Here is a 19,810-nt window from a genome sequence, read left to right as displayed (position 1 = left end):
ACACATAAGATATTTTTTTGGAGCCATTTTCCTTCACTGTCGGTTTCAATCCCTCTGAACCCTCCGTGTCTTAAATTTGTTGATGCTAATATTGCACGTTGTTAATTTAATTGTTACAGTTACATTTCTATTCTCCCCTCATTGTACTAGAGCCACAGAATCTTTTGTGAGTTTGAACATGTCCCTTCAAAAATGGATATTCCAATCCTATTCCAATAAAATAATATCCCACCCCAAAAAAGAGAACCTACTCACAGTTTGGGTTATCATGACCCGTGGAAGATAGTACTTAGAAAGATTTACCTCAGAGAGAAAATGGCAATGCAAAGCGTTAGGAGGCTGTCTAAACACTAGTGCGTAGAACCTCTTAAACTGATTAAGCTTTAGAGCTCTTGAGCCATGTAAATGCTACTGTACAATCTCAAGTAGAAGGCTTCTCTTTGTATTATACATTATAATGGCATTTTTTTCAAGGACACAAGTACATTTCATATACTAAAATAATAAAACAGGTATTGGTGGTGCAACCCACCAACAGTGAGCGGAGCGACAGAAGTAAATATAAACGTAACTCACCCTCACCCCAATGGGTTATATAGAATAAATGACATGAAAAAAAAATAAAATAATAATAATAGTGCACTCTGTATTATAAAATATAGCAATTTTTTTTTTAAAAAATGTATAAAAAAACCCTCACATTCTGATGAGTCAGACAAAGACTGACTCAAATCATCCACGCCTGGTGTGATTAGGGATCACACACCCAACTGTATTTGAATGGAGATATCTACAAATGGATAAAATCACATAGAGCAGTATTGCAACACATCCAAAATGGACCAGAAACAGGTGGCTACAGTTAGCCTCTCACCTTGCCTAGAGCCTGTAACCTGGCTCCAGGGATAAAGAACACTGTACTGACTTAGGGCAGTACTCCCCCTTTAAGGTGATGGACAGCAGAGTGGATGAAGTATATAAATATAATATAAAAAGTGATGTAAAATGTAGAATAAATACTTTATTACATAAATAACAACACTATTATAAAATATACTCTATTTAAGTGTCTCTGTGAATCCTCCGATACGCGTTTCGCCCGTGGGCTTCCTCAAGTCAGTTTCCGTTGTTGTTATTTATGTAATAAAGTTTTTATTGCTATATTTTATCATACTTATCATAATTATTATTAATTTTTTTTTCATGTCATTTATTCTATATAACCCATTGGGGTGAGGGTGAGTTACGTTTATATTTACTTCTGTCGCTTTGCTCACTGTTGGTGGGTTGCACCACCAATACCTGTTTTTTATCTTGTTGAAGTGTGGGAGTGTTGTAGCGCATGTATACTTTTACCTATTGTTTTTTAAATTTTGTACATTTTATATACTCCGTAACTGAGTAATTAATTCTCTTCTGCAAGTTTTTTACATCCCACATGCTGCAGCACAAGGGCTGAACCGCAACCTAAGAAATTAATATGTGTCCTGGAAAAAATGGTCATTATAGTCCCTTCTACATTTGTATAATATGCACCCACTATTCACAGAGAATTGTGTTAGATACAAGATCTTACGGTGTTCCTTCAGTATGCTTATTTACAGCTTATTTAAGGTTACAATAAAACACTGCTTACCCTGGTGCAGAACAAAGTTCAAGGCTGTGTTAAAAACTGTGAAACATAACATATTCTTAACAAACTAGGATATTACAATAACAAGCAGTTTTCAGTGTGGAAACATTGCCAATGAACACATGACTTGATGATAATGAACACAACAAAAATTAGCGTGAAAACTAAAAAGAACAAAATTGTTCAATCTACAAAGTAAGCCTTTTCACAAGACACTCAGTAGGGTTTTTTCCAAATAACATTTGACAGTACTTTTGTTTAACATACAGGCTTGGTTTTTAAATAAATAAAATTTTAAAGCTCATATATAGATGCATGTTGCTAATTGAAAGAAAACCATGCTCCTTTCACTATTATAAAACAGGACTTAACGGACAAGTAAATTGTGCAGGGTCACAATTAAACAGAAAAGGTCATAAGCCCTGAAAAATGTATGCTTCATAAATTATTTCAATGTTTCAGACATGCATACTATAAAAACTAATTTTTAGCTTTCAAATACATTAGACTTCCTAATTATTCCTTATTTTCCATTATACATTTGTGCACATGCAAACCAAGGCACGTATGCACAAGCTATAAGGGATAATATAACATTTACAAAAATAGTTCAAAATAAAACATGCCGATCTTGAGAACCGGAAGATGGCTGCTCTCCTCGTATACATATATATTGCTTGGTTTGATCTATAAACAACATTACATAGTATTAATAATTATACAGCGGAGTGTATCATTTTGGAAAGTGACAGATCCTCCTATGGATAAGTATGAGCCCACTCATATAAAATTCAAAAATATTGCAATCTGCCAGCCTTCAATGAGTCCAGTATTGTATTCACATATTCCATGTAAAAAAATATGGTATCACTTTTCCTTGAATTTCAACTAAAGCTGTCTTGGTGTTACACTAAGACTTGTTCAACGACAGCATGTCCATTAAGAAAGTCAAAAATAGGATAATGCTCAAGTTGACTTTTGTTAAAAATATACTGGTTATCCAGTATAGGAAGTTGCCACAAAGGACATTCATGCTTTCAACGCCTTCCTAAGATCGGTATAAAAGTTTACAAGAGAACTTGCCATTGCAAGCTCAACAGACTTCTGAGGAAGTATCCCTTTCAGATCCGTCTGGATATAGCCAGTGAGCAGGCTATGCTCAGGGTCACTTTGAAGTGGTACACAAAACCAGCCACAGGGATGGTTAAATCCACGCACACAGTTTGGTCGAACAACTTCATGTTTAATGCTAACACCTGTTTGATGAAAGAAAAAACAGAACAAAAGTCAACTGGAGTATGAATGGGTTTCCAAAAAAATGTGAACATAAGAAACAGTAATTATGAAGTATTGGCACATATTTTTTTTATTTTTGGGGGGGGGCGGGGGGCTTCTCTTTCTCCTCTTTCTGTGACAGCCTTTTACAGTGCGCTTATAGCAATCTCCTTTTCTCTGATGACACTGTCAGAAGGAGGCAAAGCTGTGTAATCAGAGAAAGGGAGTGTGATCACCAACAGGGAAACCTGCTAGGAGACCCAATCACGCTCACTTTGAGCACTGTCACATTAGATCATTCAGCTTGGAGCCATACATTTTGGCCTGAGCTAGTAGATGGCAGACCAGGCTGACACTCAATAGACTGATCTCCCATGCACCGCCCTGCTGATTCTTAAAACACCAGGACGTAACAGTATGTCATTTGGCGTCATCTGCTGGAATTTGTACTAATACGCCTATGGTCATGGAGAGGTTAAAGTTGTTGCAGAACAAATATAAAATTACAGTTTTCATCAATCAGTTTTTCTAGTTGCTTGTAAGCCTATACAATTTTAGCAATGTGTGTTTTCTAACAGGCTAATCTGCCGATGGCACAGATTGTAAAACCCTCAGTTGTCATGTTAGGGCCCCACCTTGCCTGGAAATGTGCAGAGTGTTATGTTTGTGTGCACAGATGACCCTGCAGTCCTACCTGACATATGTCAGGCAGAACAAACTTTTTTATATTGTAACATTAACTATGACTTGAAATACCAAAATTGCAAAAATAAATATTATCAAACTATTTACATTTTATCCACCAGCTCTACCACCTATAGGTGGGGAAGCGGAAGATACAGAAGCCTTAGCTTCAAACAATAATCAGCAATCTGATTGTGTTATCCTACGCAATAGGAAAGTAAGGCTGTTATCTGCATCATGAGGTTATCTCCAGAGGTGAGCTAATAATGTATTTCAAATATACATTTGTTTATTTAAATATCAATATTCCCTTGAGTTGGGCAATGCTTTACAATGCATGCCACTCAACAAGGTACAACTTTAAAAAATGAATTTCTAGCAATACAAAAGCTTTGAGAACTTTGAAGAAGAAACATACCACAGCTTAAAAGACCATGCTCATATTGTGTGGTGTAGGAGAAGTCAACAAACTCCCTGGGCGATATAATGTTCCACAGCTGGCCGGCAGTTGTATAGCGCATCACACAGCAACCCTAACGCAAAAGAATAATTAGTTAATTAACGCATGGAAAATGTTGTAATATAACATTATAATTTTTACATAGTATTCTGTTTATAAGCAGTAGTTTAATGTGATACAAAATAAGATATTTTACATATATTTATTTCAAGGGGCAATAATGATAAAAAAATAATTATGATTTGTGTTTCCTTTCATATGATTTATCATTTTCCCTTTAATGGAAGTTTCACATGTTAAACGTATGGGACTTCTATCTGGAGCAAGTAAGATGACAGCCTCCACTACCCAACAGAATTTTTGTTTCTGCAATTGCTACACACGCATGTGGTGTGTAGTTGGTACTCTAGCTTTTGTGGCAGCTATGTACCACAAAATTAAATATAAAAATATCACAAAGTTTATAAAAATACAACATACAGGATTTTCTGGAAAATTTTAAAATATATAAAGTGCAATTCTGCAGTCTGTGGGGTGTATAAAGTTGCAAAAGGCAATCAATTATTAGTCCATTAAGGAAATGATTCCCATGTGCATCTAACACACTGCTGGGTAAGACTTCAGATGTGCTGGTCAGTAACGTGAAATATATAGCTCATGTGCCAACCTCAGCATAATCATATGCTTCATTAATGTATTAGATTTATGCTATATGTGTGTTAATGGTTAGTCGTGTTTATAGAACATGCAGCTTTGCATGTATCTCCATTTAGCAATTTTAAAATATACTCTACCTGATTTAAGTCCTTTATTATATCCATTGTTGTCATTAAGCTGTCCCACTTCAGCCTATAAGGTCCAGGGCGTATGTAATTCACAATCCTGTCTGCCACATCTTTAACAACACCTTCACATTTGTAACTGTAATAAAAAAACAAAGAAACGGATATGTGATATTTCTTGTAAACTGTCACTGTTTTAGAAATGAAAAACCATATTAAGTACCATTTTTTATTTTGTTATTAAAGAGACACTCTAGTGCCCCTATGCAGTCCACCAATGAAGAATTCATATTAAAGTACACCTATCAGCCATAACACCATAATCATCTGCCTAATATTGTGTAATATTCAAAAGAGCCCTAACCCGTGGAGCCATGGACTCCAGTTGACCTGGCACTAGGACGTTATCAGCTGGTCCTTTAAGTCCTGTAAATTGCGAGGTGGGGCCTCCATAGATTGAACTTGTTTGTCCAGTACATCCCACAGATACTCGATTGGATTGAGATATGGGGAATTTGGAAGCCAAGTCAACACCTTGAACTCGTTGTTGTGTTCCTCAAACCATTTCTGAACAATTTTTGCTTTGTGGCAAGGAGCATTATCTTGCTGAAAGAGGCCAATGTCATCAGGGAATACCCTGACAATGCTTACGTAGGTGGTATGTGTCAAAGTAACATCCACATGAATGGCAGGACCCAAGGTTTCACAGAAGGACATTGCCCAAAGCATCACACTGCCTCCACCGGCTTGCCTTCTTCCCATAGTGCATCCTGGTGCCATGTGTTCTCCAGGTAATGTAAAAGAAAATGTGATTCATCAGACCAGGCCACCTTCTTCCATTGCCCTATAGTCCAGTTCTTATGGTCATGTGCCCATTTAAGGCACTTTAGACTTTAGACAGGGGTCAGCATGGGCACCCTGACTGGTCTGTGACTACGCAGCCCCATGCGCAATAAATGGCGATGCACTGTGTGTTCTGACACCTTTCTATCATAACCAGCAATAACTTTTTCAGCATTTTGAGCTACAGTAGCTCGTCTGTTGGATTTGACCACATGGGCCAGCGATCGCCCCCACGTGCATCAATGAGCCTTGGCCGCCCATGACCCTGTCACCAGTTCACCGCTTTTCCTTACATGGACCACTTTTGTTAGGTACGGACCACTGCAGACGAGGAAAAATCCTGCAAGAGCGGAGATGATTTATCAAGCCCTCTAGGGGTCGAAACATTGTCACTGTTTGTGTGTACATTAAAACACTTCACGACTTCAAGTGCTGAGCCTCCGTCTGTTTATTTGTTCACCTGTCAGTGGTCATGATGTTATTGCTGATCGGTTTACTCTGTAAGTATTTTAATAGGTATTTTTTCGCTTTCAAAAAATGAGACGGAGCTGCAGCTCCAGCGGTGTAGCACACCAACTTATCCATGGTCCCCTTTTTCATTATACACCCGAAAACTCTTATAGAAGCCAGTGTTAGAGCAGCCTGGCAGTAAGTATAGCGTGTGGGCACCAAGTTGCAAATGATTCAAGTAATTATAATTTATTTTAGCACAAATATTTCAAAATGTTGAATATTCAGCCTGAGAGGTGAAAAATGGGAAGTGGCAGCTAAGACAGAGCCGACAAAGGCAGGAAAAATAGACATACAAATAGCAGGAAAATGGGTTATTCACAAATCATTCTTTCAAATCAACGAGTATAACAAGCGTTAAACACCTATCATTACAAATCCTCCCACATGCCCCTTTATTAAGATTATGGTTATCACATCCTACCTTAAAGACTTTATTCCATTACTTCCAGACAAACAGTGCACAATCAGTAATACAAATCACTAAATTCTGCATATAAATATTTATATGTACAGGGAAAATGATATTGCTAACTTACTTACTAACTCAGAATACATCTTGTTTTTAAACACTTACAGAGAACCACCAAATTCTTCAGATGGTTTTCGCCAAACTGTTACATCACTCTGTAATTCGAGGGGAAAAAATGTCAGTCAGAATTTTTTTAATATATAACAGAAAAAAAAAACTTAACACTGAAATCTAAAACACAAGTAAAAATATATATACCTTTTGTTTTGATACTTAATAACAAAAATGTAGCTGTATTAGTCCAAAATAAACCTTTAGTTTAAGATAAAAACTTGTATTGGGCTATAATAAAAAAATATGTAATGCCAAGGAAGCTTTTGGGACTGTAGAGGTTTTTTATTCTTCTGAGGTTTTAGAATCTTAGGTGACCCAATAACATTTATCAAAAACTATTTTGTTACTTTAAAATTAATGGAAACGTGTGCAGTTGAAGTTTTCATTATTGTACATTTATACTACATTTTACTATGTCTTTTCTTTTTACATTATTATTTGTCATCCAACTGATCTCGTTATCTGCTTGATTCAGGTTTTAGAGACAGGACTTGGTATTGACAGATAACCAAACGGATGAGGTACACTTAATATTTTTCAAGGGTTAAAGCTCCCATTGACGTCTTCTCCTTACTGAAGATTTCTGATAAGGGACACCAGAGCAAGGTTTAGCTGTGTCACAATGTAGCAGTTATCTCTGTTACCTATATGCTATAAGGATAAAGTACAATATAGAATCAGGACACACTTACCGTTTTCTTTGCAACATGCCACTCATCTTCTGAAATACAGTGGTACTGAATGAGGGTATTTTGCAGTTTGGTTGACATTGACGTTGTATCAAGGCTTTCCATAGTTCACCTAAAAAAAAATTAATGCATAACTCCATGATAATATAGAAATTCTTAGCGCTTATCAGCTACTGACGGGCAGCACCTAAAAGGTAAACAGAACAAGTATTCCCTATATGGCATAGATTAGCTGCTTATGTTCCTCACTGAAAGACTATTTTTATTAACACCATCTGGGGAGGATGGAATTTAAGTACCAGGGATATGGGTTTGCTGTCAAAATGCCCTTTAATGCAACTCCCATTATGCTAAACCAACTTTAAAATGACCTGTCACTAGTCAATGAAAGCTAAATGAATGCTTGAGGTTACTTATGCCATGTTGGAAATATTATAAAGGCTGGTACTTACACAATGCGGAATACTACCTCTTTGACATATTTTCAGTAAGTTTAAAAATAAAAGTTTGCTAATAACCAGTAAATAGTTGTTTTTAATCATTTAGGTGCAGTTTGTGCAGCATGTAGCATCGCTGTCAGCAAGAAAATAAGTAGGGGCCAAGTTATAAAAGGGACAAACGTCCTAATCTAAGCATAATTGTGCACATTGGCCCCCTTTTCTGAGACCCCCGACATTCTCTGGGACCCAGGGCATCCAGTCAGCTCATGTGTGTCCTCTAAACGTCACTGTGTGTCTGAATGACATCCTGCCCGCCCATCAGCATCTCCATTCCGCGTTACCGGTACCCTGAGTGATCCCGCAATAACAATTACCTATCGCTTATTCGTGTATTACGGCTCCGATCTCCAACACCGTGTCCGCCGATGACCCGAACCCCAGCATTCAGTGATGGGGTGTACGTGTGCCCTGCTATCAGCTGTTACTTACTTGACCAATCACACGCTCGAGCCGGGCATTGCGCGTCACAAGAGGCGGGGCCAGATGCCTTGGATAATGATAGTCACTGCGGTAAGCTCCGCCCCTCTGCCAATGAGCATCTTTCTGTTGGTGCGCAAACGTAGGCGGGTAGAGTAGCGCTTACTAGCGGAGCACTGACGCCTCTCTCATTCATAGGATTACATGCATGCTTTTTAATGGGCGTATGAATCAGATGAATAAATCATCCAGTTAATGTGGTCCTACGCCCTGGTCACATAAGAAACTAGTATTACCATAAATATAGAATACAGTAATGAATGGGGATGAGTCTACTTGTCATGTGTTTGCTACAGTAATTACTGTGTCTTCTTCCGTGTTGTGAGTGATGACAAGATCCAATACTTGTATATATGCAAGGGGTAAACTAGCCATGTGGGGATGGCTTCCAGACTGGCTCCACTTCAAGTTCACCATCAGTAAATTTCTACTATCCAAGTAAGACCTGCTAGATACATAGATTAAGAGAAAGCATGCATCCTATTTCATGAAATCATGGTTAAAAAAAGGAAAAACTAAATTTTTGCTTATTATTTCATCATATATGATTTATATGATCATATATGATTTGATATATAACACTAAATGTAACTGAAACGAATTCTTAAAATACTATTCTTAAAATATACCACTTCAGAAGCAAGTTAATCCAATAGATGTGGTTTTTCAATCATTTCATTTTACAGAAAGCCAATGCAGGTAACAAGACGCAACATGTCCCAATGTGGACGCATACGAGGGTGTAAAATTCCATAATTATGCCAAAGAAACAAAATGTAGCTAGAAAATAGGCATTTACACAAAAGTGACCCATTTTTTCCCCTGGTGCATCCATTGATCACTACTACTCAAAAAAACCCTCATCATCCTTCTGACTGTAGGTGCTGAGATTTGTACTCCAACAAAACCCATCAGCGCAACTATATAATCATGTGAATCTCTGTATGTCTGTGTTTATATATTAAAAAAAAACAAAACATTTTTATTGGTGTTGTGGTTGTTGGGTCTTGGAGTCTTGCCTCTTACAATTACTGATCTGAACATTTTAGCAGGTACCAATTTCTATGCATATTGTCCAGATGATCTCCATAGAGATATTACAAGTCTATACAAATTAAAATCATTTAAACATACATAAGCTATATTGTAACAGTAAATAAATGCACGGGCCCCTGAAAATTTCAGCATAGTAAGCAATAAAAGACACTGGTAATGAGGGGAGTGGACCCCTTGCTGACAGAGGAGTGGTTTGATCTGCTCTCTATCTCTCCCTCTAGTTAGTCTTTTTCCCTTTAGTCTAGCAGCTGCTCCTTCACAGGCACAGAGTCCCCGCCTGGACAGAGAGACAGTTTGCATGCTGCAGACACAAAGTAGTTTATTTCAAACAGGTTTTTTCCTGTTTGCAATGCATTCTTAAAAGCCTGTGTATATTTTTTCTCATGTTGGAAGTGCTTTTTCGAGGCAAGGTCCATAAGTGTATTGCTGCTTGCTGGGAGGGTTTGTAGGATCACTGACATGCAGCCTGCTCAAAAATGTTGTTATTTAGGATTAGTTAATTGTCCAGCTGTTGAGACTACATTTCCCACGACTCTCAGCCAGTCTGATATGTTAAACCTCATGAGAAAGAGATTACTCCAAAACTGGAGTGCCAAAGGTTAACTTTTATATAATTGTAAATTGGTAGTGATGTTGCTGTGGAATGCACATCTCATGATTTTCAGTCATCTATTTGGTTGGGGACACTTCAAGTGCCAAATGTTACCACAACTGCTGCAAAATTACAAAAGTGTCCTATTGTGGCTAATCTTTACCACCACAACTATTGTAAACAAAAGTTCTTGTGCTTCGCAGGTAAATACTGGTCTGTCAGCTACTACTACCACAGTCATGTCCTTTTTCCTATCAATGGGTAACACTATGCTCCCACCAGGAACCTGCCCAAAATGTTGCTACTAGGTTTTTCTTCCTTACATGTCACTCTTCTGCTTCCCCACTTCGTGAAGTCCTCCACTGGCTCCCTATTTTCTTCTTGCACTCTTACAAGACTTCACTCATGTTGCTCCATACTTAGGAACTCACTTCCCAATAACCTCCATCTGTCACCCTCCCTCTGAATATTTAATAAAATCCTCAAACCTCACTAGTTTTGATGTATGTACTGCACAAAACGCTGCCTAAATTGTAGGCTCTTTATAAATAAGATATAATAGTAATAACAATAATAATAGTTGGTATCTCCATTTCTCAACTGGACTTAATTTGATATTTATGAAAGTTGAAACATTTGATTTGTTTTAAATTTAAATTTTATTTCTGAGCATCCAATTGATTTTTTTTCTCATTCTGAGCCGCTGTAGGGTTTTAGCCATTTTTATCTTGTATTGTAGCGAAGGACCTTGTCTGCTGCAGTTTGACTCCTTACTTATCATTCAACATAATTATGTCCATTTATCAGTATGTTACAATACAAATATACAAAGTCCAATCTTTTACAAGTTCACAAAGCTCAAGGCTAAATAACTAAGGAAGTGTATTTGTACTCCAGACATACTTTGTACTTTAGTGTTTTAATTAGCAGCAGTTTGAAGGTGATTTTCCACTGACTGTGATGAATGTAGCACTTTAGAACTATAACATCAGAACTATAACCCTTATTTTTTTATTATTTAAATAACTATTACTTTGAAGTTGTTGTTCTAACTACCTGCTGAATATTATCCTTGTATAACTCAATTTAGCTTCAGGCATATACGCCATATTGTTTACTAAACCCTGCCCAAAAATAATTATCTAAGCCAATTTTTGACCCATTCATATTTTGTGTAGGCATTCTTGACATTTCAAGAAAAACGAAATAAATATGGTAACATGCGTTATAATAAAACATATTAATACATAATTTTGCAGAATTTTTATAAGCAAACTAGTATATAATCAGCCCACCTTCAATATTCACAAAATGTTGTCTATTGATAGTCAAGCAGTTGAGTGGGTAACTGACCAACCAGACTCCACTAGTGTTGCGTGTCCTCCAATGCCAACAGTCACGAAACAACTACCATGTCCATTATAGGAGGTTTTTGCAAGTCCATTTGATTTGGGGAGTTTCTGGCAAGTGTAAGGAAGTAGATTTAAAAAAAACCTCTTGATGACAATTGATGTGCTTGGCACTTCATGAAGTTAAACAAGCGGAGAAAGCAATCGTTGAAGCCCTAGCTGAGTCTCGTCAGTCAAGTTACCCACTTAACTGTTTAACATTAGACAAAAATTATGAATATTGAAGGTGGGCTGATTGTTTACTAGTGTTCAGTGGAGCGTAGCACAGGAATATAGAGGCATTCAGCAACACAAAAAAGGCAGCCCTGTTTATTCGCTCCTAGGAGAGTTTCAAAAAGCCACTTGAATGTGACATGCTGACTCTAACAAGATTGTGGTGCCCATTCAAAAAAAAAAAATTGCTCCCAGAGGGTCTGTCCAGGTACTCAGGACGCTGTACTCACAAGATATTGCTGAACACATACTGGGTTGTTGTTTTAAAGTAACAAATACCTGGAGCTGTAAATTCATACCTGAAGTACAATGTGTGTGAAAAACCCACAAACAAATACTACCACTAACTTTCGAAAAGCACCAGCCTAGTAGAATCAGTGCATTTATGGTTAAAATCAGGACAAATGTTAGCTGTGTTTTTCATTAGCTTTTGTAGACGGGTAAAAGATTTTTCAAATAAAAATCAGAAAAGGTGCAATTTTTCACCACCATCAAAAAATCTTGGGCCTGGTACAAACTTAAAGCCTTGCTCACCATGGCCATCCCTTAGGCAGCCCATGTCCATGCCAATGCCATACCCATTGCCCTACCCATCATCCTCCTATAAGCCCACCTTATGACAGCAGGGGCAAACTTCACGTTAGTAGAGCCTGGGTGCAGTATTTCTTTGACCAAATTAAGGAGCTTTGTTGGCTGCCAACTATTTTTTCTGTGTCAGTGCTAATAAGATATAATTAACGGAAAAGACTAGTGGGAATTCTTAATGCCTATAGAGCATGTAGAGAAATGTCTGCTTAAAAGCCATTTAATGCTAAATAAGAAAAAAGTTATATACCACTGAATGTAATATTTCTACAGTAGAAACATTTTAATATGCTATTTGCTACTAGAACCACCAGATGGCAAGAACATACAAGGCTCAGTAACTGCAATATTTCAAAGGCTATGGTTTATAACTATGGCAACCATAGCTCCCATTGTACTAGGCAGATTTAAAGGAAATGAATAAATGCAGCATTTGTAATCAAAGAGATTGGTTATACCTCACAACTTACACTATTGGTAGGATTTGTAACTATTGGGACTATAATTAGTAATGCTAAGCAAGGGCTTGTCTGACCACTATGGTGTAAAGATATGTTACATTATTATTATGGGCTTAGCTGAGCTTTATGAGGTCACTGCAACAACTACAACTTTAATGCAGGGCAGGGCCACTTTCCTCACTGCAGGGGTTCTGATCTGTCTCTTAAAGTATCTAGGCACTGGCTACTGCATACTATGGAGACTGTGCCAGCAATATTGTAAATGGGCCAGTTGGAGAGAGCCCAGAAAACTCTTGTAACCAGCGCATTGAACTGTGGCAAATGCCATTGGGCCTGATGCATTTGCAGTAAAGGGGCTACTACCCGAGGCTTAGTCGGTCTAGACAAGACCAGTGACAGACATTTCCACCTGTTGCTCCATAGACTATAATTTAATAAGTGTTCTTAGGTCAGCTTGCTGATCGGCAAGAAAGAAGAACAACCATGACAGTTGTTAAATGATGCTAAATTAAATAAAATGTTAAATTTCTATGTCATTTCCAATCAATATGCATGTATCTGGGGGAAAGGTGTTGGGGTCCTGAAACACACAAGCAGGGGGCTGACACTAGCAAAGGGGCCACTGACAGAGCGACTTAGGCAGGTATGAGAGAGTACAAAATCTTGGTTAAATAGAAGGTATAATAACAGATGTGGTTGGTTCCTGCAGCAGAAGTTTAGGAACAATGATCGTAGCATCATGGTCAGGAATCTATAATAGCACAGTAGAGCTATAAAGAACAGGTACACTTTTTCTATAGACTGCACCAGCTGGAGTAAGGGCATTAACTGAACACCAGCTGGAGGGTGTGAGAGGAATTCTTAAGGCTGCAGACATTGCCTACCCCCCTTTAGCACCTGGACCTCTCTCTGATCATGATCATGGTATGATGCACATACACAGCCTGGTGCTGCGTCCTACCTCAGGTGTGGCACGTAATGGCCCCCTTGACCATTGTACAGAGATACCTAGCACCTGACACAGGGCCACTCAGAGGTGATCAGCATAAATGGGAACACCCGCTCACATCAGCAGGACTGCCCATTGACATCTCGCTGATGTCCGGGGTGTTCCCGCTGATGTCAATGGGCATTTCTGCTGTTGTCAGTGGGCATTCCTGCTGACATCGCAGGTAAAACCCACATTTTAAGGGGAAATTGGCGGGGTGTGGTACGTGCTGGAAGATTTGGGTGTTGCCCTAGAGAAGGGGGGTTCTCCCGGAGTTCTCCGGGCCAAACCCGGAAAGTTCCCAGGTATGGTGATCAGAGAATCTTCACTGGGCAATGATCCTCACTGTCCATATAATAAGGATAGCCGGGCCACTTGGCAGGATAGCAGTACAGTGCTGGAAAATCTGGACGCTGGAGACGGATGCCTTCCATCTATAACAGAAATCTGGTTGTGATTGACCAGACTTGAATAAATTTTTTTCTTGCAAAGCAACTCATGTATTCACTAATATACGAGTTGCTTGGGAATACATGTAAACACATGTCCTTACCCGGAAAAATACAACACCCTGCATTGACAGATTTTTAAAAAGAAAGTAAACACATAAAGTTAAAAAAATAATATATTGTAAACCCTTGACCCTCTATTAACAATTTAGGTGATGATTTAACCCTGTGTTCCACTACTCTTTGTGTTTTGGGGTAGGGGTGTTTAAAGTCTACCTACATTCCCTTATCCTGATAAATTATATGAAAATATCTCATGTCCTGTGGGATGGAGGGGCTTAAATTAGTAAAATGTTCCTATCCAGGGTATACTTTGGGTAAATATTAAAAGTCAATAGCAAGGGTGCAACCTATGAGAAAAGAAAATATTTTTAGTCTATATGTTAGGTTCCATAGAGCATTGCCAAATGATATTCTTTGAGTCCTCATCTTTCGTCAAAGGAAAAGGGCCATCAATAAAATCAGGCAATTGAATAAATTTGCATTTGATGGCAGTGAATACAAAAAATGGTGGCTGATTGCATGGGATCATGCCTATATATTCCTGTGCACCTAGTGATAGGAGGATAAATTACATCCTCCAATGATTGGAATGGTGCTTACTACTTCTATGCAAGTCCAGCTTGTGCTGTTGCAAACAAAAAAGAGGTCCTTCCAAATTTTATGAAGAACATAGTTCTTTCTACAGATCAAAGGATACTTTGTGAAAATGTTTCAGCCGTCTATCAGTAATATTCAGCAATGTTCCACATATTGGAAAAATCTAATACATTTCAAAAATACATTATTAATGTAAGTTAAAAAAAGTCTGAGGTATAAGCAGTACTAACCATAAAACATTATGCTTGACTTGAGGGGTAAAAACAAGTATATTCATGGGGAAATGTTAGTAAGTATATAGTTAAAGGCTAATCAGATTTAAAGTGCACATTATGTGCTAAACTGTTCCTATAAGTAAATAACCGGAATAAAGGACATGCACTGTTTTTTCAGCATGAACTAATTATCATGCTGCTTCCTGTAGATATGGGCTAAAATTTTCAGGTGCAAAACTAATTATAGTTATTTACTTAACCTTAAATGACATGCAGTATTAGGCGGCTTCAACCCATGCATTTATCCATTGCTACTTATGTTAACATTTTATTTTCATTATTATGTTTTTTATATGAAGCACCAACAAAGTATGCAGCGCTGTATAATTTAAATTAAGCAGTTAACACATACATAAACAAATATGCATTAATACATAAAGACACATCGAGTATTGAGAACCCTGCCCGTGAGATGCCATCTAGCCATATGGTACTTTATACACAAAGTTCTTGGCTTTGAGGGCCAAGATCGTGAGTTTATAATCTAAGGGAGTAGTATGGGTAATTGAAACAAAAGCAGAGGTGAAAAGAGGGAGTAGTTGCTCCCTTGTAGCAGTAATTAGGACTAAGTGGTTTCAGGAAGCAGAAGAGGCGTGGTGCATCAGTGCTTGGTTTCAGAAGGTGGTTAGCACCCAGCTTGGGATGTAACAGAAAGACTACAAAAGAGGAAAGAGAGAGGTGATATAAGAGAAAGTTATTTTAGGTAAAAGGGGCAGAGTTATGGCTGGTAGGAGGCCAGAGGGGGAGGGATCAGGACAAAGGAATTTACATTTCAAAAGGTGAATACCAGCATTTGGTCAGAAAAGAAACAATCTCCCCAAAATACATATTTGGTACATATACAGTAAAATATGCTTTTTTATACAAAATATGAATTGATAAACATGCTCACAAATCTAGCAAAGTAGTCTAAATGTGATTGACATACCTGGGAACTTTTGGCCTGCGGCTACCTGGAGCCTTCCCTTGCGGGGCGCGGCCAGGACTGCCCAGTGGCTATATTGTCCTTATTGTCCTTCTCCTTCATTATGCCATAAGCAATTTTGTTGTTGTATAAAAAAAAATAATAATAATAATACCGTATTTGCTCGATTATAAGACGACCCCCCAAAATCAAAATATTAATTTAGGAAAAAAACAAAAAGCCTGAATATAAGACTACCCTATAGGAAAAAAGTTTTACTAGTAAATATTAATTCATGTAAACTAATTTTCATATTTAATAAAAGCTATGATTGAGAAAAATATATATTTTTTTATTTCCTTTTATTTGCCAACCTGCCCCCCCCAGTTATGCACATCTGCCCCCAGAAATGCCTTATATCCCCCTATTTGCCACTGTGCCCCATGATATGCCTTTTAACCCCCTATATGCCCCTCTGCCCCATGATATGCCACTCTGGCATATAGGGGGTTAAAAGGCATATCATGGGGCTGAGTGGCATATAGGGGGTTAAAATGCATTTCTGGAGGTATATATATATATATATATATATATATAACTGCTAACAGCAATCACACTCCTATCAACCCAAGGCAGCCAGTACATGCTGGAACCTGGGGATGATAGTAGTGTGATTACAGCCTCCCTTTGCCATGCTACCACCACCACCCCCCTTACACATCCATGCTATCACACAAACATTTAAATACTCATTCATTCCATTAATCACACATACTTCACACATTAATCACAAAAACCCTCCCCCACCCCCTTACCTGAACTGCAGATCTCCCACTCGCAGACTTCTGCAGGGGCCAGGCTGTGCGAGCAACTTCTCTGGCCCCGCCCCCCAGAGGAAGGAGTGGGGAGGTAGAGTTATGTGAGGACGCTGCTAGCTTCCTGTTCTCCTGCTGCTAATAGCTGAGACGCTGCTCGCGACCAAAGCCCGGTAAGCAGCCCGGCCCAGCAGAATGAGGTCTGATTAGAAGACGACCTCGATTATAAAACGAGGGGTATTTTTCAGAGCATTTGCTCTGGAAAAAACCTCGTCTTATAATCGAGCAAATACGGTAATAACATTTTCCCATGTGCTTTTGGGGGACTTGATGTTTGTTTATGCAAACTTAAGCCGGGATTGAATGTTTTTCTTTGTAAGAAAAGGCTTCCGTCTTGCCACCCTACCCCATAGCCCAGTGATGGCGAACCTATGACACGCGTGTCAGTGCTGACACGCGTAGCCATTTGGGGTGACACGCGCAGGATTTCATGCGATTCATCCTCGGCTCCTGCACGGCCGCCGAGGATGAAAGAATCTGTGCCCCCAACAGCCGTGTGCGATGGCCGTCTAGTGATGGGAGCAGTGTGAGGGGTGAAAGCTCCGCCCCCTCGCACTGACCTTTCACCCCTCACGCTGCTCCCATCACTATGCGGCCATCAGATTGCTGGGAATGTAATCTGAACGGCCGATGCGTGCTGATGCCGCCGGCCGCCTCTGCTTCAATACTTTTTTTTTACTTTATATGGCAAGCCGATCCAGCTTACCATATAAATAAAAAAAAAAGTGTTAAAGTAGCTCCGGCCGGCGGCATCAGCACGCATCGGCCGTTTAGATTACATTCCCAGCAGTCTGATGGCTGCATAGTGATGGGAGCAGCGTGAGGTGGAAGCTCCGCCCCCTCGCACTCAGACTGCTGCAGCACCGGATGTCAGGTCAGTGGCATCCTGTCAGCATAGAGGAGAACAGTGTGCAGCTACCAGGAAGTCAAGACAAGTAGAAGGTGAGTAAAATAATGTATTTTTTGTACTGTATAATGTTTTTTGTATTTGTTAAAAACAAAAAAAATCGGCATGTGTGTGTATGTAAGTGTGTCCCCCTATATGCCACTCTGCCTCCAGAAATGCCTTATACCCCCCTATATGCCACTCTGTCCCATGATATGCCTTTTAACCCCCTATATGGCAGAGTGGCATATAGGGGGTTAGAAGGCATATCATGGGACAGAGTGGCATATAGGGGGTATAAGGCATTTCTGGAGGCAGAGTGGCATATAAGGGGTTAGAAGGCATATCAGGGGGGCAGAGTGGCAAGCCTGGGGGCAGAGGTGCATGTTTTTTTGTCGAAGTGACACACCACGCGAGTTATGCTTGATTTTTTGCCGATTTTTGACACACTACGCCAAAAAGGTTGCCCATCACTGCCATAGCCCATTCATATGAAGAATACGGGAGATTGTTGTCACATATAGCACACAGCCAGTACTTGCCAGAAATTCCTGCAGTTCCTTTAATGTGGCAGTAGGCCTCTTGTAAGCCTCCCTGACCAGTTCTCACCTTTCATCAATTTTGACTCAATTCTCAGTTTATTAAAAAGGTATGAAATACATACATGGTAATACAAGCATACATATGGTCCATACAGAGTTACATAAAACACACGTAGAGGCATATGACATTACATTCATTATATATCCCTTGAATTAATACATAGTGCACCATGTCAACAGTAAATATAAATATGGGACCAATTATCAGAACGATAACATCAATGTAAAATTTTACAGAGATTAGTACAGGAATTACCAGCCATTGTATTGACATAGCAATCTTGAGAGTGTCTGGAGTCAGTTAAACTGTAGTGATTTAATACAGAAAATCAAATAAGAGAACATAAAATTGGCACTATAAATCCCATCCGGTGGAGAAGTATAAACCAAATATATGTGAAAATGTAAGAGTAAAATATGCAGATGCTGAACCTAAGAAGGAGTAAATATATCCTTGAGTCCCAGTATTTGAGGGTGTTAAGCGAAACAGAAGAACAGAAGCTTCTTGACATTGCTAATCAGTTATCAAAACTGTTATGTATAAGTGTGTGGAAAGACGAGGATGTGATAAAGGATTGCCAGGGGAGCCGTTTCAAGCCATGTTTGTATTCGAGACCTCTAACCTAGCCATGCTGAGATTGGCGGAGTTCTAGGCTGTCTCCAAAACCTGGGTATAACTGCCTTAGCAGCTTTAAACAGGCAGGAACTCCATTGTGTTGACTAATCCCATAACAGGATTGCTACTAGGGGGAGATTCAGTAGCTAAAGGGGATTAAAGGTTGTCTACATATACCTGTTTATCAATGTAAATTTATGTTAATGAAGTTCTGTGGCTATATGAGTCCATGTTTTACATCAATAAACTGTTCGTTTCTGCTGTACTCAATTCAAGGTAGTTGTGTGTCTACTTATTGGGTACACATAGCAGGGTTCCAAGGTGCGCATGCTGGCTGGTGCTGGAAGTTTTTCCGGGGACAACAGGAGGATACTGGGTGATCTCTGGGAGTTACTACAGCTCTCTTGGTGAACCCGTTACATATAGTAAGACAGCGTTTGTAGGATCCCATTGGCATATCGTTAATATGAAGTAACACACTAGCCGGTTCAAATGAAAAATCAGGATCGTCAACATGTCGTATTACACAAAGGATAATTTTCCAATAAGATTTTATTAAAGAGCATTCTCACCACAAATTTATATAGGTACCTCTGGCAGATCCGCATCTCCCACATTCAGGAGGGATGTGAGTAGAAAAGCGATATATGTCCACGGGGACCCTATACCAGCCTGTAAGTAGTTTATAGGCAGACTCCTGGAGTTTCCTGGAGATCGAACAGCTATGTGTGCGTACGGCCATCTATATATATTTTGTAGATTCTAGAAAGTAAGTGAGAAGTCACGCCGGAGTCCGCACA

The 19,810-nt window shown here is 39.0% G+C and overlaps 1 protein-coding gene across 1 annotated transcript; it reads right to left on the bottom strand.

The window, feature by feature from the left end:
* Nucleotides 1–2,662: 2,662 nt before the first annotated feature.
* LOC149302982 (stAR-related lipid transfer protein 4-like) lies at nt 2,663–7,567 on the bottom strand. Its single transcript, XM_089481886.1, has 5 exons — nt 7,466–7,567; nt 6,765–6,814; nt 4,847–4,973; nt 4,011–4,125; nt 2,663–2,889 (listed from the first exon to the last, which is right to left on the bottom strand). Exons 1-5 carry the CDS (start codon nt 7,565–7,567, stop codon nt 2,663–2,665), a joined length of 621 nt encoding a protein of 206 aa, XP_089338012.1.
* Nucleotides 7,568–19,810: the final 12,243 nt, after the last annotated feature.

Source organism: Sceloporus occidentalis, unplaced genomic scaffold, assembly GCF_023333645.1.
Source record: "Sceloporus occidentalis isolate IW3139 unplaced genomic scaffold, rSceOcc1.0.p SCAF_16, whole genome shotgun sequence".
Classification (NCBI taxonomy): Eukaryota; Metazoa; Chordata; class Lepidosauria; order Squamata; family Phrynosomatidae; genus Sceloporus; species Sceloporus occidentalis.
This window is presented reverse-complemented; position numbering and strand designations above follow the sequence as displayed.